General features: G+C 43.0%; 3 protein-coding genes across 10 annotated transcripts in view; 2 read left to right on the forward strand and 1 right to left on the reverse strand.

The window, feature by feature from the left end:
- The first annotated feature begins 76 nt into the window (after positions 1–76).
- hhipl1 (HHIP-like 1) lies at positions 77–9208 on the forward strand. The gene is made up of 9 exons (XM_030356808.1): positions 77–663; positions 1267–1913; positions 2224–2367; positions 3188–3516; positions 4144–4270; positions 4810–4955; positions 5466–5547; positions 6279–6361; positions 7971–9208. Exons 1-9 carry the CDS (start codon positions 379–381, stop codon positions 8525–8527), a joined length of 2400 nt encoding a protein of 799 aa, XP_030212668.1. The 5' UTR covers positions 77–378; the 3' UTR covers positions 8528–9208.
- Positions 9209–12539: 3331 nt separating this feature from the next.
- On the reverse strand, positions 12540–18108 carry brms1la (BRMS1 like transcriptional repressor a). The gene is made up of 9 exons (XM_030356813.1): positions 17859–18108; positions 16819–16984; positions 16274–16364; positions 15962–16089; positions 15658–15737; positions 14179–14275; positions 13810–13899; positions 13509–13573; positions 12540–13310 (listed from the first exon to the last, which is right to left on the reverse strand). Exons 2-9 carry the CDS (start codon positions 16958–16960, stop codon positions 13212–13214), a joined length of 792 nt encoding a protein of 263 aa, XP_030212673.1. The 5' UTR covers positions 16961–16984; positions 17859–18108; the 3' UTR covers positions 12540–13211.
- A 193-nt stretch (positions 18109–18301) lies between these two features.
- The window catches only part of ralgapa1 (Ral GTPase activating protein catalytic subunit alpha 1), a 65705-nt gene continuing 57928 nt past the window's right edge, over positions 18302–26078 (forward strand). For 2 of the 8 annotated variants that reach the window (XM_030356799.1, XM_030356802.1), the window contains exons 1-9: positions 18302–18794; positions 21535–21645; positions 21730–21779; positions 22384–22441; positions 22808–22851; positions 23410–23587; positions 24573–24688; positions 25084–25222; positions 25627–25838. In XM_030356799.1, the coding sequence (XP_030212659.1) occupies positions 18689–18794; positions 21535–21645; positions 21730–21779; positions 22384–22441; positions 22808–22851; positions 23410–23587; positions 24573–24688; positions 25084–25222; positions 25627–25838 (1014 nt within the window). In that variant the 5' untranslated portion in view covers positions 18302–18688. Of the gene's footprint in view, positions 18795–21534; positions 21646–21729; positions 21780–22383; positions 22442–22807; positions 22852–23409; positions 23588–23727; positions 23868–24572; positions 24689–25083; positions 25223–25626; positions 25839–26078 lie in introns of those variants that run through there. The other 6 variants (XM_030356804.1, XM_030356801.1, XM_030356800.1 and 3 more) reach the window with 5 other exon arrangements.

Below are 26078 nucleotides of genomic sequence, written 5' to 3' on the forward strand. Positions count from 1 at the left end.
GAGGGAGAGAGGGAGAGAGGGAGGGAGAGAGAGAGAGAGAGGATGACTTCATGCCCTGCACGCAAACCCAGAAACGCAGAAAACTGAGATCAGTGGCTGAAGCTGCGCGGAGCTCGGTCTGCACGACGGTCTGTTCTAAAGGGATGGCAGCAGGGTAACTCGGGGACAGTGACGACATCCGCGATGAATCCCGAGTGCGATCTGAACGTCAAGCGGACTGCACAGGGGCAAAAAAAGTGAATGATTGGAGCCAGAGGAGCAAAGTGCACGCTGAGTCTGCACACAGGACAGTCGAGAGACGAAGCATTTTTTCCGGAGAACTTCGGTTCCATGACATAGGCGGGCACAGCTCCGTGCGTTCTCCAGAACCGCACCATAATGCGGCAGTATTATGGTTATATCCGACGGGGTTCCCCATTGATCATCTTATTTTTAGTGACTTTACGCTGCACACCTGTAAGGTTGCATCCACAATGTTTGGATTTTAAACCTCCCTTTCGACCACAACAAGAGCTCCAGTTTTGCTCACCGTACAAGGAGTTTGGCTGCTGTAACTATGAGAAAGACCAAGACCTCCTGACCAAGTTCTACCGGATAATGGGAAACTTTGATTACCATGGCTACGCTAACTGCGCCAGCTACGTCCAGGAGTTGCTGTGCCAGGTAGGCATGCATGGGCAAAGGTCGTATCCCTGTCCACTGTGCACACCACGGTTATAGAAGGCATGTTCTCAGCTCTACACCAACAACAAGTGAATATTCAATATAATTGAGGCCATGCATTAAAGCTTATGCTTGTCCTTATTCCTCTCATGCCATGTCCCACCCCTACTGTAGTGTATATGTTTATATGTATTTGTATATACATGGTGGTATTTATATAATATTGAATGTTTAATTAAATATTAATAAAAGATAACTAAACAATATTATTAAATAAGTACGACAATATTATTAGATACATACGTAAATGGTAATTAGGAAGCTGATAACTCATTATGGATAAATAAATTAGGGAGAAGGGGTGAGATTAAATACGTTTTCTTCTTCTCACTCTTTTTCGAACAGGTAAAGCAAGTGTTAGACAGTTTATTTTCATTTGTGGTTTTCATTGTGTGTAAATATTACATTATTCTAACCGTCCACTTGTTTTATCATTTTATTTTTTATTATTGCTTTTTTTTTTATTTACTTGTTCGAAATAAAAACATTTTAAATTCATTTCAATACTGCTATTCTCCTTCCTATTCCAAAACTGGCCTTTAGGAATGTTCACCGTATGCTGCTCACCTCTTCGATGCCGAGGACGCCAGCACTCCCGTCCGCACCATCCCAGGGCTCTGCCCAGACTACTGCGCACAGTTCTGGAAGAAGTGCAGCTCCGCTCTCGAGTACCTCTCCGACGACCCACACCTGGCCAAAGTCAAGGCCGACCAGGCCCTGCTGTGCCAGTACCTGCAGCTGGGCGACGGGGACTACTGCTACCCGGACATCGTGAACAACCCCCAGCTCAGCCAGAACCTGGGCCGCGTGCACTCGGACGGCGAGGGCTGCCTGCACCTGTGTCTGGAAGAGGTGGCCAACGGCCTGCGCAACCCGCTGGCCATGGTGCACGCCAACGACGGCACGCACCGCTTCTTTGTGGCCGAGCAGCTGGGCCTGGTGTGGGCTTACCTCCCCGACCGCTCCAGGCTGGAGGTGCCCTTCCTGAACATCACCAAGGCCGTGCTCACGTCCTCGTGGGAGGGGGACGAGAGGGGCTTCCTGGGCCTGACCTTTCACCCCAAGTACAGGTTCAACGGGAAGCTGTATGTGTACTACTCGGTGGAGGTGGGCTTCGACGAGAGGGTCCGCATCAGTGAGTTCCGCGTGTCGTCCCACGACATGAACCTGGTGGACCATGGCTCGGAGAGGTGTGTGGGGGGTTTGTTTGGGGGACCCCGGTTTGTTTCATCTGACTGATTTCCCTTGCAGAATACAATTGTGTTAAAGCTGCAATCAACAGTAATGCCTCTGCCCGCTTGGTTTTGATTCAGTTCTGTCTGAGTCAAGTCTGGTCTTCATGTGTTTGTTTGACTGCTGGCTGTCATAGAGCCAAATGCATGACTTGGATCTCAATCCAACACAGTGTGGTCAGAACACCAGGGGTCGAGTCAACCTGCCGATAGCAGTTTTAGGTTCTCCAGTGTTGGTATTAAGTCATCTCCCGAAATGTGTCCACAGAGTGCTGTTGGAGATCGACGAGCCCGCGTCCAATCACAATGGAGGACAAGTGCTGTTTGGGGATGACGGTTACCTCTACATATTCACAGGCGATGGGGGGATGGCCGGAGACCCCTTTGGGAAATATGGCAACGCACAGAACAAGTAGGAAGTCACTCCATCGCAGCTGTATAACGACGATAGAACCATCACAAAATGTCTTCCCAATCCTTCTTCCTTAATGGTTAAGACTAGAACAATTAAAAGATATAGAATCTACACCAGTTACTTGAATTGCACCCCCTATGAAGTTACATTCAAATCATTTTGAAAGTGGTAACATAAATCACAATTAATGAGTAATCGCAGACGCAAATTATTGGGGCATAAAAGTACAAAAAAACATTGAAAAAATATGTCTATATATGTTGTGGTGTAAATTCTTTGAACTGTATTGACAAACTAACCCTAAATCTTAAGAGTTTATTGTGATAAAGGGTAAAAATAAATGGTAAAAGAGTAGTAGTAGAGTCTCTGCAGGGAGGTCACACAGCACAACAGGCTTCCAGAGGTTGAAGCGCTGTAGGGACCCCCGAACAGGGGGCCCCGTCCAGTGTTAGAGCAGGGGAGGTCCTTGAGGCCCCAGCTGCCGATAGGGATGACACTGCTCCCTTCGGCCCTCTCAGGAGGTAACCCGTGGCACGGCTGTGACTGAGTCAGCCGAGGCTGTCTCAGTTCCCCTCAAGGGCGATAAGCACGGTATAAACAGAGCAATACTGAAAACAACTAAGGGGCCACGGTGTCTTAGTGCCTTGCGAACAACATGTCGTATGGAAATTGCTATTACAAAGTACACAGTAAGAGTATTAAAATTGAAGATGCGAAAAACAAAAACAGTCAATCTTATTCAACCTACAAATGATTATGCATGTATGTGAATGTGAGAATGTGATCCGCACATTCCCATCGTTTGCTCTGCCAACAGGTCAGCACTGCTGGGCAAAGTGCTCCGCATCGACGTGGACGACAACGAGAGGGGTCCGCTGTACCGCATCCCTCCGGACAACCCCTTCGCCCGGCACCGGGACGCCCGGCCCGAGGTGTACGCGTACGGCGTCCGCAACATGTGGCGCTGCTCTGTGGACCGGGGCGACCCGCGCACCCGGCAGGGCAAAGGACGCATCTTCTGCGGAGACGTGGGCCAGAACAAGTTCGAGGAGGTCGACATCATCGAGAAGGGCCGCAACTACGGCTGGAGGGCCAGGGAGGGCTTCTCCTGCTACGACAAGAAGCTGTGCGCCAACAGCTCCCTAGGTGCGTGTGCGCTCGGTGTTTTTTCGGGTGTGCGATGCGATGCTGTCATGTAGGTGGGATCCTTCATGTTTCAATTTCATTGTGTGTGTCCAGAGATTTGTAACCGATACGCTATTGCATTTTTATTGTCGATGAGGATTTGCAGGTGTGTGCGTCGGCTCTTGTGTGTTATTTTCTGGGTATGAAACTAGAACCCTGAATACAATATAGTGTAGTGTGTGGTTCAGGTTGGTGTCCGAGCTCCAGGACTGCAGGGTTCACTTGATATGTAAACACATTAGCAATGGAGGGACAATGGGTTGCCGTGGAAACAAAAACGGCCGCAGCTAAAGATGCAAAAAGGCACTTATTAATGTATGGTTTAATTGTTGTTTCTCTGATTTGTTTTCCCCACTAAGGCCGTCTGTTCATAAAATTCTAGAACGCTAAGAGAAAACTGACCAAACTGTCCAAATATCTGTTTATCTAAGACTTAGACAGTCTGAGTGAAAGCCTATAATATTTTATCTAGACGTTATTTACAACGAATAAAGAAAATACAGATACATTTGCATATAGGAAGGACAACCTCTAATAAAAAGGTTTTAATAAAAAGGGTAATAGTACTTTCTCCTTGTGACTCCCCAGACGACGTTCTTCCTATTTATGCATATCCTCATAAGATGGGCAAGTCTGTCACTGGAGGCTACGTCTACCGCGGCTGTGAACACCCCAACCTGAACGGGATATACATGTTCGGGGATTTCATGAGTGGGTAAGGTTTCAATTATCTTTTTGTTTTTCTTTATTTTTTTAATGATATGAATAGCTTCAAACCTTTATTCAAAGTAGAGCTGCAGAAATTCTATTCACTTTTTCAGGAAACCCACCCACGGGGCTCCCACAAGCTAGATGGGATATAGAGAGACAGTGACAGACTTAGAAATATGTAAATATTATGGTTGGACCGACCTCAATTCTTGGGTTGTATTATAATCATATTTATAAAAAAAGAACTCGCCTGCCAATACTGATGTCATTATTCAGCTGTTTAGTATATTGTTTTTGCCTTACTAGTGATCCAGCAATGTCCAACATCTGTCTATGATCTGTATGGCCCTTGTATAACACTTTATCACTGAAGCACAGACCGTCAGATTCCACTGATATGCCAGTGAAAATGTCTAGGGATTATACTTTCTTCCTTTCAAAAGTTTCTACATTGTCAGGAATGGATCTGAGCCTTCCCTGACACTGCATCCATGAGGTATGTTGCCATGACTCTGCTGACATTTGTGCTGTACACCTCTGCAGGCGCTTGATGAGTCTGCAGGAGGACCAAAACACGGGCCACTGGAACTACCACGAGGTGTGCATGGGCATGGGCCTGACCTGCGCCTTCCCTGGGCTCATCAACAACTATCACCAGTACATCATCTCCTTCGCCGAGGACGAAGCAGGTAGGAGACCGACCGCTCCGCCTCAATCCGCCTGGTTATTGAAGAGGCAAAGGCGCTTAGCATCGCTTCCTCTGTCTTCTCTCACGTCAATGTCAGAGCTTGTCAACGTTTGTTTACCTCCGTCGTTCTGCAAAGAACGAGTGAACTTGGAGAGAATGGGTAGAATGAGCGGTGATTGGAAGGGACTTTTTCATTTGACGTTTTAAATTATTTGGAACACAAGGGATCCTATCTTTTCTCCCGCCCTAAAATACTATTGTATTCTTACTTTGTAGAAGTCATGTAATGTAATTTCATGCTACCTTGCCATTAGTTTTTGCATCCCCAGCGCTGCATTCTGAAACCAATATTTTTTTCTTACAGGTTGATGTGACCTCATAAAACCTCATAAATTAATACGACTAGAAGAACCATGAATATAATTGCAGTTGTATTATGGTTGCCGTTAAATTTTGTCATTGTCAAATCCTTTTCATGAATGTTTGCTTGTTTGTTTTTTTCTCTACCCAGGCGAGCTGTATTTCATGTCCACGGAAATCCCGAGTGCTACGGCACGTTCCGGTGTTGTGTATAAGGTTGTGGATCCCTCTAGGTATGTCTTTTTTTTCAGTGGCACACTCCTATCTCCTAGTATCACGGTGTAAAGAACGGCAACCCATCTCTGCTTTGCTTAACGATTTCAGAGTACACATCTGTTAATAATAACTAAGCTGGCCGTGTGAGTCACATGACAGACATTCGAAAAGAAGATTTGTTTTGCTTGTCTGTTTGGCTGGAGGTTTAAATTTGCACATTTTGGTCTCGTTTGTTATTAATTAAAGGTGTGATTTCATTGTGGAATCATTGCAAATTTTCGGGAATGAGTTCAGTGTGTTTGCGTGCAAGCTTGTGTGTCCGTATGTGGGGCATGTGTGCATAACATACGTGCAAGAAATGTGGCAAGCGAGGCATGCAGCAGCCCTGGTAGTATAAATATCTTTCACCAACACTGAATTTGACAGCTCTCTCTCTCTCACTCTCTTTCTCCTTCTCTTTCTCTCTCTCTCTCTCTCTCTTTGCTTTTCTCACTCTCTCTGTTTGCAGAGCTTTTGAATTCAAGCTTCAGCCGACAGCATTACCCTGTTCATGCCTCCTGATTTGTTTCCCAGCCATCATCCCTAATCCTAACTATTCATGCCCCTGGGTTAAAACAAACAAACGTCAAAGCAGGAGGACTTTATTTATGCATCCACTAGATGGAGTAGGAATATATTAGGCGTCTAGGTTTCTTCTGTTTTTAAACAAAGGTGGTCATTGTCCGTTTTTGTGTGTGTTTCTCTTCAGACGAGCTGCCCCGGGACAGTGCCACTACGACCCTCTTCCTGTCCGAGTCAAAAGCAAGCTTATCGAGTTCCAACCGCAGGAAAGTGAGTCCACACATATGATACGATCGGAGCCAATGACTATCCCCAGCCGCTCAACCAGTGGGGGGTTATATGCTCTACTTAACTACACAACAAATAGAATGGTGTATAGCTGGGTAGGCCGGCCCAGTCTGTTGACGAACAGCCGGTGACACATTTTCGGAAAAGTTTGCTGGAAGTTTACGGAGTAGGTTTATATTTTTCTTCTAACATTCGAACAACACAAGGTAGGGTTCTCGATATTTATAGTGATTACCCAGCTTTATAGGACAGGGGTCAGGAACCAGCATGAGCAACATGCTGCTCTTTGGTCCCTCCCCTTTGGCTCCAATATGTCCAAAGAGATTTTTCATTAAAAATGTTAGCATTGTTTATATATATGTCTTTATATATCTTTAAACATTACAAGAAAAATAACGAAATATTGTTTTATTTTAATCATCTTAAACAAAACATCTGAAATAGCAATATTCAAAGCCTTCTCTCATAACAAACTTTCAAATCAAATAATGGCAGTTGTCGACAAGGTGAGCACACGCGCACGCACACACACAGACACACACACACACAGACACACACACATGCACACACACACTGCATGGCGTTTCATGAGAACTTAGGAAAAAAGACTGGCGGAAAAACAAGAGGAAACCATGAGGACCGTTTGTAAATACACCGCTTTGGCAAGCTTAAGGAGGGGGGGAGTTCTTTCCCAAGTCAAACCATTTTAGCATGTGGTGTGCTTTTCCCCCAGTGTTCTGTAGTAGTACAACATTTTTTTGTCTTAATCTCCCCATATTGGCATAGTTATATATAGCTTTACATAGCTACACATTAATCCCATGCATAAAATACACAGTTAAACCCACAAAATAAAAATGTGTCATTATTTAGAAGAATAAAGCCTGTGTCTGAAATAGGCAAAATGGCATTAATAAGATATATTATTGATATTCTCTGTAATATATTGTCAGATCAAGGGGTTGTAATTGAAGCATAGACCTTTTTTTCTATATAATGGAAACATTTTCTTATTTCTTAATATGTCTTTGGTACTCTAAAACTGCCTAAACATGGCCAAACCACATAGCCTGCATTGATGTATAAGCAAGGTGTCCAGCTTGACGTCCCACCCTTCATGGCTGGATTGTGCAGAGTGACTGCAGTAGAACTGGATTCCTCCTGACCAGCTTCATGTTTTCCAGGCTCAATTGTCATGACTAATTTGCAATCAATTTTCTCCAGAAAAAAATAACAATTATATCTATCTAAATAGTAAGAATTCATATTTATTGAAATAGCTCTTCTTCTGCTGTATTTGAACAACTTAATTCTTCTTCTATGAAACGGTTGGGTATGACGGTTTGCCACCCTTGCTATAGGATCGAGGATGTCACTTTGCAGTGCAACTAATGACTAACTAAAATGACTGTGGCCTCAGGGCATAATGACCACTGACCAGGTTAAGAATTCGGTTTAAAAACATGGAAGAGTCTGAGTAGCTTATTGCAAGGAGAATCATTGGTGCTCATGGGAAATGCAGTCTTGTTTAGTGCAAGAAACCCTTCCCGTTCTTATCTTTGAAGCGCCTTCTTATCTCCTTGGCTTGCAGCCCTCACTGGCCTGGAGCTCCCGGGGCACAGCCAGGCTGAGCTCGACCCCACCGTGGACTGGCTCCAGGAGCTCATCGACGAACTGGGAGAACCGGAGCTCACCACACCCCCCGCCACCACCACGTCCACCCGCCCGCCAAGGCCCACCAAGCGGAAAGGCCGCCGCAGGAAGGCCAAGCATCGGGCGGCGGCGGTCCCCCCGCCCCCGGCCGACGGGGCGGTGAGGCTGGCGGGGGAGGGGCACGAGCTGGGCGACCGCGGCCGCGTGGAGATCTACGCCGGTGGCGAGTGGGGCACGGTGTGCGACGACCTGTGGACGGGCCGGAACGCCGAGGTGGTGTGCCGACAGCTGGGCTTCCGCGGCGCCCTGAAGGCGGCCAAGCACTCGGAGTTCGGCCAGGGCTGGAGCCTGCGCATACTGCTGGACGACGTGCAGTGCACCGGCACGGAGGCCAGTCTGCTGGACTGCAAGCACGCAGGGCTGGGGGCGCACAACTGTGACCACCACGAGGACGCAGGGGTGGTGTGTGGGAACTCGGTCGAATCGGGGGTATAGAGGACGCTGAGACACCATGACGTGTAGTTCTATGAAGTATGGGGGGATAAGGTATTATGAATCTGTTGGGGAAGAATTGAAGGTACTATGGGGTGCAGTAGAGGCTAAGAATCTGTTTTGGGAGTGTAGCGTTTGAGGTGCCATGGAATGAGGTAGAGTAGAAGGTACGATCTAGTGTAGTTGAGTATTAGGTACTATGGAGTATAGTAGAGTTTGAGGAACTATGGAGTGTAGCGTTTAAGGTACTATGGAGTGTAGACGAGTTTAAGGTACTACGGAGTGTAGTAAAGTATTAGGTGGATGGAGTGTGAGAGAGTATAAGGTAGACTTCCTGGTACTATGAATGTGTTGTGGAAGTGGAGAGTTTATGGTACTTTGTCTAAGTGTACCTTCAACTTATCTCCAATTTCGTTGCTCTAACAAAAACCTGTGCAATTTATTTTTTTATTTTAGGCCTACTTCTATAATTGAGGTAGCCGTAAATTGGATTTTCACTGCAAAGATTAAAGATTATAACTTGTTCCATAAACCATTGCCATTGTGTCACTTGAATGTAACATTCCATGATTATATTAATAGCATTGAATGTACCGTGTACAATAATTAATGTATGGGCAATGGTCAATTAACATTGTTGCAGCCAACCATTTTTACCTGTAATAAATATATGTCATCACTCTTCATGTACAGAGCTTTGAACTATTGCTAATTTTTCTCTCACTGGTCTATTGAATAATTAATTATTTATTCAATGAATGGCCTTTTGTAAGGAGGGACTACACGGACAGCATGGATGGTTTGAGTTGATGTATTAGGCTAGAGCTAGTTACGTTTACGCATTAGGTTAGAGATGGGGAAATGTAGATATTAAACTGGGGATGGTTAAGTTAAGGTATTAGCAGAGCTTAAACCTATTTTGTATTAGGTTAGATATTAGGTTGTATTCTTATTGTGAAGCTTAGGGATAAGGTTGAAAATGGTAACATAACGTAATGTATTAAAGCTATAACATCTTTGGATGTAAGTTACAGATGGTTAGGTTAAGGTATTAGGTTATAGGTGGTTACGTTTAGGCATTAGGTTACAGATTGTTACTTTTGGTTATCAGGTTGGAGATGTTTCGGTTTAGAAATTAGCTTACAGATAATAAATTGAGGTATTAGGGTAAAATATTTTATGCTTGGTTAAGTTGAGGTATTAGGTAACAGATTCTCAGGTTTAAGTATGACAGATGATAGGTTGAGGTATTGCGTAAGAGAAGGTTAGGTTCAGGTACTACTGATGGTTAAGTTGAGGCATTAGCTAAGAGATTGTCAGGTTTAAGTATGACAGATGATAGGTTGAGGTATTAGGTAAGAGAAGGTTAGGTTCAGGTACTACAGATGGTTAAGTTGAGGTATGAGGTTAGAGACTGTTAGCTTCAATTATTAAGATTGTTAGGTATTAGGTTGGTGATGGTTAGTTTAATGTACTACGGATGGTAAGATTGAGACTAAGGTTAGAAGTATGTTTCTACTTGGCCCGGGTGGTGTTGTGCACGCTGACTTTGCCAGCTGTGTTTCTCTTATTGAAAGGAATCAAATGGCTGAATTGAAAATAATTGCTTTGGCTTAATATGAATATTTCTCTATATTTAAAGATCAAATTTAGACATATTTGTGAAGGCACACAAATGGGTTCCATAGCTCAGTACTAAGAGCACTGGTCTTGTTAACCTGGGGTCATGGGTTTGATCCTTGATGGGACCTTGTCATACATGGTTTTGTCCTATTTAGAGTAAATTATTAAGAATATGTTTGAAATAATGCATCTAGCCGTCGAGGAAAAGACAAAGCCATTCCTTATATTTTCCTCCTGATGAAACTGCCTTAATTCTGTTTAGTTTGCGTAGGATTATAGTCATTTGTATGCAAAACATCAAATCACAGGAACTGATGCCAAGCTACAACTCCAGAATGCCCAAACAATACAGCTTACTTGAGGCACTTAATTGAAGAATATTGAAAAAAACAATTCAATTATAGATTACAAATACTTTGAAAGTAATTCAACATAAAAAAAACACATAACCACATATATCTTTATTGGAATGATAAGGAAAAAAGGCTAATTACGTATTACTAACACTTTTGGAAAGCTGTCTAAAAATGCCCGACCATGCTGAACCTGTGTGATGAATATTTGTGAGGTTTGGCAGTGTTTGTGTTTAACATAACGTTTTGTAGGCATACTCTTGCTCGTTTTCTTAAAATTTAAATAATTTAACAGGCACTTTAGGCAGTATGGGAAACTAATCTATGGCATATGAGATATAAACAAATGTCAACATAAGATTTTATCAATGAGTTCACTCATGTCAGTATCATTAATTTGCATCTCTATTACCATACTGCAGCTTTATTTTCCAAAGTTTCATGAAGAGAACACGAATTGAGTCAAATTACCATGGTAGATGTACTTCTAGACTAGAGCAATATGTGCTCTGCATAACCGCTAGGTGGCGTTGATGCTGCAGACGGCTGTTTTCCGATCATGTGTGTACCACCACGGTAGGCTTATATTAGGATGGGTGGCCTGGAAGAATAAACTAACAATATGAAATGACCCATTCTCAGTATATGATTCCTTCCTTCAAGGAAGGCTTAAAAAATAAAGAAACACTTCACACACGACTACATATATAGACAAATAGAATAAGGTTGTTTAAAGAACAAAGTATTTTAATTTCAAGACAAAGAAAGTACCAAAAGAAACAATTATCTTCCACTCAGTACTGCTGGCTAGTGAACAGCAGACATATAGCCTGCCTTGGGTTCCAACCGAAATCTAAAAAAACAAGTCAGCAGCAGAGCCGCTTTGTTGCCCTGTTCAGCAGACCTATATCGGAAGTACGCAGCTTTTCCTGAAACATATTTGTTAGGTAATTGCCCTGCACAGGTTGGTTAACTTCTTCTTCCTTGTTGTCCCTTAGGAAATGTTTCAGGAGAAGGTGAAGTAATCCAGCACATCGTATGCTGGCACATGTGACTAAACAATGCAACAGGACCCCTTCCTTGAGTTGAGTGTAGAGATGTCCGATATTATCGGCCCACCGATATTATCGGCCCGATATTAGCATAAAAATGTAATATCGGTCAATATCGGTATCCGATTTTTTTTTTTTATATATTTTTTTTTTTATAGCTCAAATAAATGTTTTCAAAATTGTGCAGTACAGTGCACATTGTAATTGACTCATATTTGTGCATTTATTCAATTAAGGTTATTGAGTTTTAGTTAAAGAAACATACTGCTATGTTGCACATAGTTGTTCAGGTACAATGTTTTATCATTTGTGAAGTCAAGTTTGCCCTATTTGTTGTGGGCATTGTCAAGATTATCTCAGGGAGAGTGTAATCCAAACTGTTGTCTGAGACCATTAAAAAAATAAAAATAAACATGGCACTTTTCCCTTAAATTAAGTTGAAGTATTTTTCTTATTTTGCACAGACAATGTTAACATTTGGAAAGCCTTGTTGCATTCAAGAATGCATCCAGTGGGGCATCACAATAACATTAAGCATGTTGTGTTAATTCCACAACAGGAGATATGTAATGTTACCTAAATTAGGTTTGAGGAAAAATAAATAACCCAAATATCGACATCGGTATCGGCTGATATCGGAATCGAAAATTTAGAGTTGGACAATATCGCATATCGGATATCGGCAAAAAAGCTAATATCGGACATCCCTAGTTGAGTGAATGCGTTTTCTGGAAGTAAAATAGAAGTCAACGTCGCCAAGGATTTCAGAAAATCTGATCTGCTCTGAAACAAGTAAGTTATGGGAGCACTAGTCTGGCCTTTTTTGGCAGCTTCACAGGGGAAGCCATGACAAAATCCAGAAGAAATATATTGTCGGAACCGAAAACCTTCTAACTAGAGGCTCAGAATTGTCCTAGAGTCAGGCATTAGCTCAGAACCGTAAGGCAGTATTAACTGTAGTAGTAAATGTATTTCAGGGCAAGGAAATCCTGGCATATTTCACTTTGGAAATATATGAGGACACATATTTTTATTTTTTTCCAAAGGCGGCAAAGACAACATTCTCCATTTGTTCACCACACAAACAAATTAAACAAATAAAAACGGCATTCCTTAATTGACTTAATCAGTCAATCAGTATTCCTGCTATGCTTGGCTCAATACGTATATAAACTCGCCCAGCAAAAGTATAAAAACAAACGCAAAGATAGAAATAAAATAAAACACAATTCTACAAACATAGTTTGGCACTTGTGGTCTTTGATCCAGAGCAGATTGGGCAATTGTCATTTGCCCCACTCATTTGTGTGCACGTGTGTGGATGTCATGCTCCATAGGTCCCAAGATTTCTGTATGGTTGTATTAACAGCAGCTTACCAACCCATAGCAGCGACAGGAAGGCTGTGGCACTTCGCCATGACACTGACCATCGTGGCTCCTTAAGACGTGTGTGTGTGTGTGTGTGTGTGTGTGTGTGTGTGTGTGTGTGTGTGTGTGTGTGTGTGTGTGTGTGTGTGTGTGTGTGTGTGTGTGTGTGTGTGCATACCCGTCTGATACGTGTAATATTTAAGTCCTAGGTCTGTGTGCTCTTACATGTTCTGTGCCGGTGTGCAAGAGTGTTGGACGAGGTTGTGTGTGTTTTGTGTGCATGGGAGAGCTTTAACAGTTGAGTATGGGTCTGTTTCTGTCCATTCTGAAGGGGAACATGGAGCTCTCGGGCTCCGTCTTCCCTCGGTGAGGCGTCAGTGTGGCGACAGCCTGGAAGATAGCAAGACAAATGCAATCAAGCACTCACAAGTACACAGACACCGACACTGACACCCACATTTTTCTTAAATATCCACAGACTGAGGCAAAAACACATTTGAAAATTGCTAATTTAGGCAAGGCAAGGCAAATTTATTTATAAAGCACTTTTTATACACGGGGGAGTTTAACATAAACACACATACAAACCTTTCTGATGGTAGTCCAGTCCTCCAAAATGTCCAAGTCAGGAAGCATGTAGACTATATATGGGCGTGGGCTTTGTTAGGGACAACAACCTATTCATAACTATATATAGTCAAAACAATGGAATGTGTTATACCTGCATATTGGGAGTCCTACCTTATATTTTATATATATTTAACATCAAGTCAACAACAACAATCACACATGGGTAAAATACAGCAGCAGGCTTGTGTGGAAAAGACAGAAAATGTCTATTTTTAGAACACACACATAGGCATGGTGTTTCTAAGTATTAGAAGGATATCTGAGACCACAGAAGGCCGTCTTCTCTTCTTGTCGGGGCTTAAAGCATCTCGCCTTTTCCTCCGGCCCGAGATCTCATCACTCCACAGCTCTGGAGAGGTCAAAATGAATGCACAAATATCTAGTGCCAATAACTAAACATAGTCATATTATATTCAATTGCATTTTAATTCATGCTATATGAGGAATTGCTTCTTCTTCGTATTAGTATTTTCCTTGATTTCCCATTAGGGGTTGATTTAGTATGTAATAAAGTGTGTGTGTGTGTGTGTGTGTGTGTGTGTGTGTGTGTGTGTGTGTGTGTGTGTGTGTGTGTGTGTGTGTGTGTGTGTGTGTGTGTGTGTGTGTGTGTGTGTGTGTGTGTGTGTACCTGATGTGATGTCTATGCTGTGTTTGTCCTCCTCGAGCCTCCTGATCTTCTCCTCCAGTTCACTTTGCACCGAGTCAAAGAGCAGCAACTTCTCGCTCTGTTTAAACACACACACACACACACACACACACACACACACACACACACACACACACACACACACACACACACACACACACACACACACACACACACACACACACACACACACACACACTATGAGATCTGCCAGTTTGATAATGGAGACCACTAGGGCTGTAACGATACGCGTATCAAACCGAAAATCGCGATACTCAAAGCCACGAAACTGTCTCGCGGTGTGAGAAGGCAGAAGCGCGATACGCCCTTTCTAACTCTGCGGTCAAATTGTCCGATTGAAATTTGCTAATAATTTGTCTAAATAATAGTCTGCTGACAGCGCCCCCTCCTATCGATGCCGTAAGTATGCGACTGCAATCCTCCGTGGCTACGGAGGATCGCATTTCTCCACAGCCGTCGAAGTGCTCATATGCGATATGAACGACATTTATCCAGAGGGGGCCTGTGTGATCCTGTCTCTAGTGTTTTGTGTGATTTGACTGGCAGTTTGTCTGCTTATAGGTCGGAATGAAGCGGCCACCGATTATTGACAGGACTTATTCTACCGGACTCGTTCGCTTCTTCACTAGACACACGCGCTACCGCTCGCTCTCCTCGCTCGTCCACTCACTCGCTGACGTCACTCACACACGCATACGCACATTGCCATTCTGGCGCACACACATATGCTACTCGTAACGCCTCGTTATTGCGACGTTCATGACATTCAGGTTTTTCTCCATCTATTGAAAGTTAAGCTATTAAACATGTTGCATTCTATACGGCCTGATTATGTCATTATTTAAGCTACATAGCCTAATAATAAGTGCTAATAAGGATATTTGACTAAACCAACCAAATAGTTGAAAAAAGCATCCTCCCACACGTTATTTCTTTATTCATTTAGCTATACTTTAATTGTATTCTTTCTGTTCAAATCTGTTCAGTGTTCCAAATTATTTGTTATTAAATGTTACATTAAGTTAATTGGTATATAAGTGTTGTTGAAATAAAATGCTTTTTAAATTTCAAAAAATCGTGGGATGTATTTTGGGTCAAAAATCGTGATACAAACCGAATCGTGAGTTTGTGTATCGTTACAGCCCTAGAGACCACACACTTTAATGAATGATTTTTACGATGAAGATATTGTAACTCTGAAATCATTACATTGCATTAATGAAAGTGTGTATGAAAGCTAGGATAGGCAATTTATTTTAGAATATTTTTTGTCAACAAGAGGATTGCTATAGAAAAAATAAAAAGATTGTTATTTTTATTATCACTCTTATTTTTCTTAGTCATGAATATGTACTGGCTGGTGATCCAAGACAGAAGACAATTAAGAAGAGATAAAAAGCAGTGTTCAAATGTGTGCGTGTGCGCGTGTGTGTGTCTCACCTCCCAGTGCTGAAACGCTGCTTGGATCTCGCACTCGTATTTGTTCTTGACAGATTCCAGGCACAGCTCCCTGTAGACACCTGAAAAAAGGACAGAGTGAGCGAAACAAAGACAGAAAGAGAGGAAGATGGAATGCAAATTGAGCCTATGCTGTGTCAAATGATTTGCCTTGATTGTGTTGCCTTGATTTTCCATGTTGTTTCCGTTTCTCTGTGTGTGTGTGTGTGTGTGTGTGTGTGTGTGTGTGTGTGTGTGTGTGTGTGTGTGTGTGTGTGTGTGTGTGTGTGTGTGTGTGTGTGTTTACCTGCCACTTTGGTGCGGACCTGCATGCTCTCCAGCAGGCCTGCCAGGGGGTCGAGGTAGTCTACTGCCCGGCCAGCCTCCACCTCCGAAAGCTTACAGTTTACCTGGCTCACCCGCTCACGGTACAGCCTACACACAAGCACGCACGCACGCACAGGCACAAACACACACATACTCATGTCATCTGCCTTCCAGGTATAGATGCATTCAATATATACAGTAATATGAACAGTATGATGGGCTGACCGACTTGGGGGTGGTGTGAGGTTGATTCACAGAACTATAACAACAAGTCTAGTGTCTGGGGTCTTACTGGTCTTTGAGGTCGGTGAACTGCTTCTCTAGGTTGGTCATTTCATCCAGACACTCCATCCTCCTCCTCTCGCAGTCCTCTTCATCCATTTCTGACACAGAAAAACAAGCAAGAAATGAACACACCCACAGTGCTGTTTGCATCCTCTCACTATCCAATGATGTACTTTTCAATGAATAGCATTAGTGGCTTAAGTGATCGCCAATAACATAAATAATAACCCAAACAAGTATAGGCTATATGTAATAATAAACGCTGATTTCTTCAAGAAGGTGATGCAAGACCACTCGTTTCACGTCGCAGTATTAACTGTAGTAGTAAATGTATTTCAGGGCAAGGAAATCCTGGCATCTTTCACTTTTGAAATATATGAGGACACATATTTTTATTTTTTATGTAATAATAGGCTATATGTAACAATAAACGCTGATTTCTTCAAGAAGGTGATGCAAGACCACTCGTTTCACGTCGCCCACAAATTTAGCAATCAGAATAAATAGTCAACTAAGCCGACTAATTTAGAGGTAATAATAACCCAGACTCACCGGAACTGTCGCCATCCTCCTCTGACACAGAGGAGGTGTCAGAATCCTCCTCCTCAGAGGTGGAGGCATCCTGCTCGTGGTCCTCAACGTCCATCTCCTCCACCATGTTCTCCTTCTTGTCTCGGTCCCGGTGCACTGGCATGGTGACAGCGGAATAGACTCTGGACTGCAGAACGGGGGAAGCACCAAGGAGTGTTGTTAACATTAGCGAGACAATTTTTAGACTTAGCCTACTGCTCTGGTGTTGAATGTGTGACACATATGGGCCTAATAAGGAGATAAACGTGTTACCCTGCTTGTATTATTGTTACTATATCAGAACAAAACGGAATCAAAACAGATTTATGGATTTATGGAGGGAACATTAAGCGAGGTTTTTTTAGCAATGCATTGTATATGTGTTTGTTTGAGAAGACACACAATTTAATCACGTTATACTTATTGCTTATTACATTTGTTATATATCACCCAACATCTATTAAAATTAACCCAGGGTGAATCGGGTTAGTTTTTCTTCCTTTGTGATGTTAAGTTTAAAACCGAGATCCCTTATCAAACATAATCATCGATTGTTGTTGCACAATGATCTAGCATTAGCGAATTTGAAAAAATAATAGATAAACCTATTATAATCATGAAGCACAACATGCAATGTTGAATTGAGACGTAGAGGTAACAGAGTAAGCTCAAATACAACATAAGTATAAATATAATGGGAGCACAAATCTCCCATTAGCACAAATCTCCCATCTCAATTAACGTTATTACAGACAATCTAAAACTCTTTTATGCATATCATTCATGGAATCTTCTAACGTTAGGTTATTCATTGAAATACGTTAAAATTGTTTTTTCATTTTTGTTTCAAGTTTGTCGATGTATTGCAATGTATAACACGTTTTCGTATTTCTGTCATGTTTTTATAGTTGCATACACAAAACAGATAACGAAATATATAAACAAGACAATACGATCACTATTATACTCTGAAGATAAATAACCGTTTCAAGAGATTGCTCTTAAGGCGTCTTGCGACTTACATGTTGCGTTGAACGATCGTTGAAGTTTAGGGAAGCATAAACAATATTCCTTTGAATTAGATTGAACAAATAGGTTTCAAAACCACTCGTGTAGCAAACTGTGCTAAAAGGCTAAAAACAAATCTCCACAGCGCTTGGATATGTTACTGGTAGTTGTAGTTTTTGGAGCAGCGAGTCTAGACGTTGTGAATCGGTTCTAACACAAAATAAACTACTCTACCCAGACACCCACAATACCGCTAGAACTGGAGCAGAAAACCGAGCGATCGATCAAAATGCATGAAGCCCATGTAAGATGAAAATGCTATTATAAACCTCTATGTTGTATGACGACTTTGGACTATGCTTAACACGCTTCAGTCCACACAATCATAAAATTGTACATTATTTGTATGATTATTATTTATTATTATTAAGTGACGTTTGTTTTTTCTGTCATCCATTGATTTGTTTTCTCTCCTCCGCCATGATGTTACATGGTATGGGCTGGACAGCTAACTAGCTCCTTTAGCCTGCTGGGTGCTTGTGTTTGGGAAGGGAGGTGGTGCAATGGGGAGATGCTTTGCGCCGCTAAGCTTTACATAGCATTTGCCTCCAACAGAATGCACCTTCACCAACGAGCTGTATCCTCTGGTGAACCGCTCGTTGTCCTCGAGGGCTGCTGATTGACAGCACAACGATATTTTAACGGTGGCCGAAGGACGGTGCTTCGTAACAATTTAAAGATTAACGCTCGCTGAAGTAAGCTGCCAGGCTAGTTCGGAGCTAGCCCCTCCTTGCTCTCTCTCTCTGTACAGTACCATCAGATTTCTCAGTCTCCTGCTGTAGGAATGTTCTCTAAAAAGCCTCATGGAGACGTCAAGAAATCAACACAGAAAGTGTTGGACCCTAAAAAGGATGTACTGACGAGACTCAAACATCTGAGGATAGTAATAGGTAAGTTTGACTTATGGCTTACTGGCTTGCGGGTAGAATGTTTGTTATTATGAGTATAGTCATCTATAACGTTGGGGCCAAGAAGTGTGACAAGCTGTGGCGATGCAGCCCTGATTTGCCTTGAGGCCTGTGTGTTTGTGAAGCGTTTTATTATGAATGTTGCATTTTTAGGCTTACGTCAGGTCTACCAGCGCTTACAAGATCTATGTGAACTGTCAAGCCATATGCATGTATTATCTAACCTTTATACATCTTTCTGACACACACACACACACACACACACACACACACACACACACACACACACACACACACACACACACACAATGACCAGAAAGGGAAACGGCTACTGTTTCCTGTGTTGTACAGTAGCAACATTTGTGGGAGAGAGTGGGAGATGGACTACAGACAGGAGAGGGTGTGTCGCGGCTGTGTTTTCCATAGGGAATGTTAAGCCTTGATGATAATCACGGTTCCCTACTCGACTCGCTTAAAGTCATATAGTGATTTTATTGATATATTTTTGCTTGTCGGACTACAGTGACAACGGCATATGTACTTTTCACAGTTATAGCCGTTTCCATGAATGTAGAGTAGGCAGGCATTATTTTTGATGACGATAGTTGGTTTGTTATGGCCTGACTTCAATTGCTTTGCATTTCTAGAGCACTTCTAACTTTTGTAAGACATTAGTGAATCTCCAAATGACCCATGACATCAACAAGTAATGACATAGGGAGTTTTGTGTAATCTATTTGTCTATCTGTGCGTCTGTTGGCTAAAGGTCTATCTCTTGCTATTTTGCTATATGCATAATTTACAAAGATGTGTGATGTCTCTCAGATCCATTGCATCTGCGTTGCAGACCTTTTCCTGATTATGTTTTTCCATCTCCATTGGTAGAAGGACAACTACTTTATACACATGTAATGGGAAGGGTAATGTGTTAGTGTGTCTCATTTATGGGAACAGGTTAATGACTCTAGCTGTAGCTCAAGCTACTTTTCTCTTGTAGTCTCTCCATACATTTTCCTTTCAGTCAATTAATATAATCATAATGAAATAATTACAGTGTAGTAGGTTAATGCTCCTTTTATTCACAGTAATAATCGCTTATGTGTTGCACATGTTTCCAGAGATTAGGCTATAGAAGTGAAGTGGCCACATCACCATGCTTATGTAGTACTCTGTGTATGTATAGATAAACATCTGCCACCCAATAATATGGATGGATTTGTCTCTATACATCATGGAGAACACTACTTAAATGACATTCCTCTGAATGCAATGGTGACACCGCCCAATGTAGAATCTTCCTAAAACGTTTTTAGGAGTGAAAGATGATCCACATGCCCTCAGATAGAAAGATGGCTAGACCACATGGACTATACAAGGGGTGCTACTATGGAACAGAACACAGGCGACTTCTGTGTGAGTGTGTATACTTGTGTTCATCTGCAAGTCAGTGTACGACTGGGTGCATGCATGTCTGGCAAAGTTCAGCCTTCAGTTTTCATATAAACAAACCCAGATATAGACCGCTATCAACTGGAACATTTCTCTGGGTGTCTGTGTGTGTAAACTTCCCCCTGTAACTGTGTTTGTACGTGCATTTGCATGCCCAAAGTATTGCTATGTTGCTTTGTGTGTGCATAAATACTTTGGTGTACTCATAGTGTAGTTCACATGGCCTCCCTTCAGGGTTGATAATAGTCGTCAGGCACAGTGTTCAATGGCTCCTTCCTGAATAATTATTCCTAGAATGCCACGTGCCTCATTGTCAACACCAGCATTACAACTTCAGACAGATCTGCTCCAGGTGTATTCCATAGGGGAAGGCATGTAGGGAGGGTTCAGGAATCTAGCCAAATCTCTATGGATAGACCTCAGAGGAATGCACTCCCTCCCCCCCTAGTCTAAAACCTGCTTATCTAGGGAAAAGGTCTGGCCACCATTATGTTGATAAGTCAATTTAATGAATGATGTCTGTGTCTCTGGAAGGAGTCTTGTCTAACGCCTATCTCATGTGTGCATTGTCCATAATCAATAGTGAAAGTTAAAGGATAACATTGGGATTTTTTCCCACAATATTGGGAAAAAAACCCGATATGTTTTGGCCCCGAAGTGATTAAAACAACCTATTTTAACATTAGTCCAGTGCTGACTTTGTACGCTTCAGCCTTTAGCCACGAAACGGGCTGCAATGTTCCCCCGAGGGGCAATGGTGCAGACTGCAGAGTTTATGTACGTCCTCTGAAATTTGTGCTTACTTTTGCAACCGACAAGCTCAGATTGTTGTTTTTAGTGTCTGACAATATTATGTAAAGGATCCCTATAGAGAAATAAAACATTCTTACAAAGAAGTCTTGCTCAAAAAAGTTAGTGACAAAAAAGTTTTCCTCTAGGGATCCTCTCCTTAATGTTGGCAGACACAAACAATCGGAGCCTGTCAGTGGAAAAAACAAGCACTTTAAGAGGACGGGATGTCAACTCTATTCAACACTTCAACACATCCTCCTTTTCTGTCTCTCTCTCTCCCCTATTGGTCTCTTGCCCTTCCTGCCTCTGTTCTCATGTAGAGTTACAAAAAAGTTTTTAGTTTGCCAGAGTTGTCATATTATGTGAATGCATTGAATGGGCATCTTTGTGGGACGGTGGGATCCATGCTGTAGATTGGCCAAAGCCTATTATTCAGGATGCAACTGTGAGGCTTGACTCTTATTTTATGTCTCACCTTTAGAGAACGCAGAGTCATCGGAGCTGAAGCAGTTCTTTGATCAGAACTACTCGCACATCTACTATGTCTTCTTTGAGAACTTTGTCACCATTGAGGTCGGCCTCAGACAAAAAGGTAGGATCTCGTTTGCCCTCAGCTAAGAACGGAAACCACAGCGCACGCTACTGATAGAAATAAAGATGTTTCCTTTTGTTTCAGGACACAAGTCTCAGAGGGAGGAGCTGGATTCCATCCTCTTCATCTTTGAGGTAAATAAGGAAATAAAAAGGGAAAATATGTGCCAAGAAGCCATAAGGGAACATTTAGTTTGAGGATTTTTCTTTTAAGGTGATGGGCAAATATAAATCTATTTTCTTAATTTATTTAACCAGATGTGCCTCATTAAGATAAGAATATATGTTAATCAAGAGCAACCTGTCCTGATGAGCAGAATGTTGAGAATGGAAGCAATGGCAATGATATTGCTTGAGTCTGCAGATTGAATCAGTTGCAAATCCTGCTCATTGGTTCTGATGGCTATCTCTTCAGACTTCAGCTGATAGACCAATCATTTCACATTAGAGTTTTCTTTTCAGCTGTGAATAAAATAACTGGTTTGAATGTGTGTTCATCTGGATGCATGTTTTGCTGACATCTGAAGCCACAAAATTTAAAAGTACTCAATTAGACACAGGATATATATCTATCAATGTTTGTGGTTGAAATGTGTTTGATGGTACACACAAAATCGTCCTCACAATTAAGTTGTGTAGCTATTGTCAATATTTCCAAATGAGTGTGTTTACTTGGTAATTAAAAAAATCCATACATTTGACATTTTAAGGTTTTAATGTAATTCTTTTTTGTCCCTAGAAAATCCTCCAGCTCCTACCAGAGAGAATTCAGAGCAGATGGCAGTTCCACAGCATTGGTAACTCACACACACGCATGCACGTGCACACAAACACACACACACACACACACACACACACACAACCCCCCCAATATCTCTCGAGGACACGTGAACTAGTCAATCTCCGTCTCACATCTGGTTGTGGCGGATAAGGCCCAGTGATCACAGTGCATGGATCAGGTTTGGGTGGTTTCCTAGGTACACAGCACAAGGTGCACAGCTTGCAGAAAAGCCCAAGCTAAAATCTAACATACAGCATACAGGTGTAACCCCCAGGCCTACTGTACTCCCGCTCGCTGAAGTACACACGCACACTTGCACTCACAACCACAAAGCAACCCAGCTGGCTACGGCCAGAATAACATGGCTTCTGTTCTCCCTCAGGGCTCATCCTCAAGAAGCTGCTGCACACAGGAAACTCCCTCAAGGTAAAGATATGGTGGGCCATCACTCTCCAGTAGGGATGTAATAGTGCCCAAATATCACGCTTCGTAACGTATCTCGGTTTTCAATTTACTGTTTGGTTAATTTTCGGTAGTCAGTGAAAACATTAACGTATAACAGGACATTTCTCGTCGTTTATTACGATCCTGTGTCCACACCAAGATTGTAATTCTTTTTATCAATGAAATTATGAATTTAAATAAAATGTACAGTACGTACAAAAACAATGCTGGTGCAAATGACTAAAGGACGGGCTGCAGGACGGGTTGAGCGCTTGGTGTGCTCGGTCCGTCACAAACTAGTGCCTCGTTACACCCCTCCTCTCCATAGTAGTCGGTCTCCTCTCCTGTCCCATCACTCTCTCCCCTATCTGCTCAGCTGATAGGGGACTCTCCCCCTCTCCCCCTCTCCCCCTCTCCCCTTCTTCCTCTTTCTTCACTCGTAATCCGGTGTTCTCCGTGCGTAGCCCGCTGCTGTAGACGGAGCCCTTGCTTGGGCGTGCGGCCCCTCTGACAGCCTGTGTGTCTCCGTCCCCCGGGCAGATCCGTCGCGAGGGCGTGCGCCTGTTCCTGCTGTGGATGCAGGCGCTGCAGAGCCACGCCGAGCGGGAGCAGCTCTGCATGTTCGCCTGCCTGATCCCGGGGTTCCCCGCGCCGCTGTGCCACGGCACCCCCCGCACGCTGGACACTCTGATCAACCCGCCGCTCAACCTCACAGAGAGTTAGTGACGCACGCGCACATGCACACACACACACACACACACACACACAGACACACACCCTGGACACCCTGATCAACCTCACAGAGAGTTAGTGACGCACGCACGCACACACACAGACACACCCTGGACACCCTGATGAACCCGCCGCTCAACCTCACAGAGTTAGTCACGCACGCACGCAGGCACACGCACGCGCGCACGCACACGCACGCGCACACACACAGACACACAGACACACCCTGGACACCCTGATCAACCCGCCGCTCAACCTCACAGAGATTTAGTGTAACACACACACACACACACACACACACACACACACACACACACACACACACACACACACACACACACACACACACACACACACACACACACACACACACACACACACACACACACAGACACACACACCCCCTGGACACCCTGATCAACCCGCCGCTCAACCTCCCAGAGAGTTAGTGACGCACGCACACAGACACACACACACAAACGCACAAGCACTCACACTCACACTCACACTCTCACTCACACTCTCACACACATACCAAAAAACAGACACAGGTTCCAAGATGAAGCACAGCCAATGGCGGACAGGTTTGAATATTTAGCAATTTCAGGTTAAATTTTGCTTGGCCGATTCTTTGACCTCGGGCAAGTATCAAAAGACTCAACTCTCAAAAGTGGATTTTGGACCCGGAACAAACGCATCTGAGCTGGAACACACAAGCAAAAAATGATTTTGCATTTATTTATTTTATTTTTTAAACATTCCCTTGAGCAAGGGACTGTTTGTTTGTAGATCTGGCCGGGATGGAAAAAGTATTTCCATGATGTATAGGAAAGTATGAAATGGAAATGAATGTCATGACACAGTTTCATGTTGTATAATCATGAACTAAGGACTACTTTCAACATCACACCTAGTATAAAATAGACTGATGTGATGTATTAAATGCACGATTTATTTCCTATCCTCCACAGCTCAGGTGACTCCAGAGGAGATCACCCCATTGGTCCCTCCTCAGTCAGGGGACAAGAACCAGGAAGACCTCACTGCCTATTTCCTGGAAGCTTTGCTCAAATACATGGTAAACCAGGTATTACCAGTATCCCTTACTAACACTACTTACACATGCAAGATAATGACTTTCCAATCCTTCACTAATACTACTACATTTTTGAATCCATATACTCTTTTATTGCTAAACGTATGCTAAATCATGAGTACTTTTCACTACTATTAGTGCCCTCCCTACTCTCTACATGCTGGGTTTTCTGCCTGTTTCTCCCTTTGCCTGTGGCTTTGCCTCCCTCTCTTTCTCACAGTCTCACACACGCCCCTCTCCTATTAGTCATTCTTCCCAAAACAAAGGCCCTCTTCTCTGCCCGTCACCATACTGCACTAAAGAAATCCTGTTTTAATAACACAAGCGTCTCTCTGTGTATGTCTCTACTTATGTTGGTGTGTGTTTGTGCACGTGTGTCCACCAAGGCCAAGTCTCTGGAATGGCGCTGCAAAGAGAACCACGAGCGTGGCTTCAACTTCCTCTTTGACCACTTCAGGAAGTTCTACCTGCCCCACATCTTTCCCAACTTCTCCATGGAAACCAGCCTCTACCAACCCATATTGGGTTAGTGTGGCTCGCATTATAGCAATGGCTAAATGTCAACGATCAGCTTGAAGAAACACATGCCAATCTTATGAGGGATGATAGATGATACACGTATGGTGTACTGGTATTTGTTTGCAGCCCGGTATTCACATTATCCTTGCTGCAACCTTTAACTGAGTAACTAGTAAATGGCCCACTTTCCTCTGGCTATAACCTCCTCAGGCACCCTTGCAGTTTAATTATGCATATTACTTTGAAAATGCTGCACAAAACATGTTTACATGAATATATTACATTTTTACCTTTTTGTTCAAAGCGTATATATGTGTATTTTCTCATCCTGATCGAAGAAGCACCCCTTGTGGAGTGGTACTCTCTGCAAACAACATGTCTGATTGTAATCCTGTGGTGTGACGCTGTAGACGTGCCCCCCATGCGGCCCAAGCCCTACTACAGCATGGTGCGCAGGGAGCCCGATACCGGCAGCGAGCCCCTCTACTGCACCAAGGAGAGCTTCCTGCAGGCACGGGTCATCTTCATCCGCTGGCTGGTGTCCTTCTGGCTGGAGCCGCGCACCAACGCCCAGACCATCATCCCCGGCACCGAGGGCGAGATCATCCCCAAGAACATCCAGGTTAGACCCCCTTCCTCACACACACACACACACACACACACACACACACACACACACACACACATACATATATATATATATATATATATATATATATATATATATATATATATATATATATATATACACAGGTGCTGGTCATATTATTAGAATATCATGAAAAAGTTGATTTATTTCATTAATTCCATTTAGAAAGTCAAACCTGTAGAATGTATACATTCATTCCAAACAGACTGATAC

The sequence above is a fragment of the Gadus morhua genome, chromosome 5 (assembly GCF_902167405.1).
Source record: "Gadus morhua chromosome 5, gadMor3.0, whole genome shotgun sequence".
NCBI classification, from domain to species: Eukaryota; Metazoa; Chordata; class Actinopteri; order Gadiformes; family Gadidae; genus Gadus; species Gadus morhua.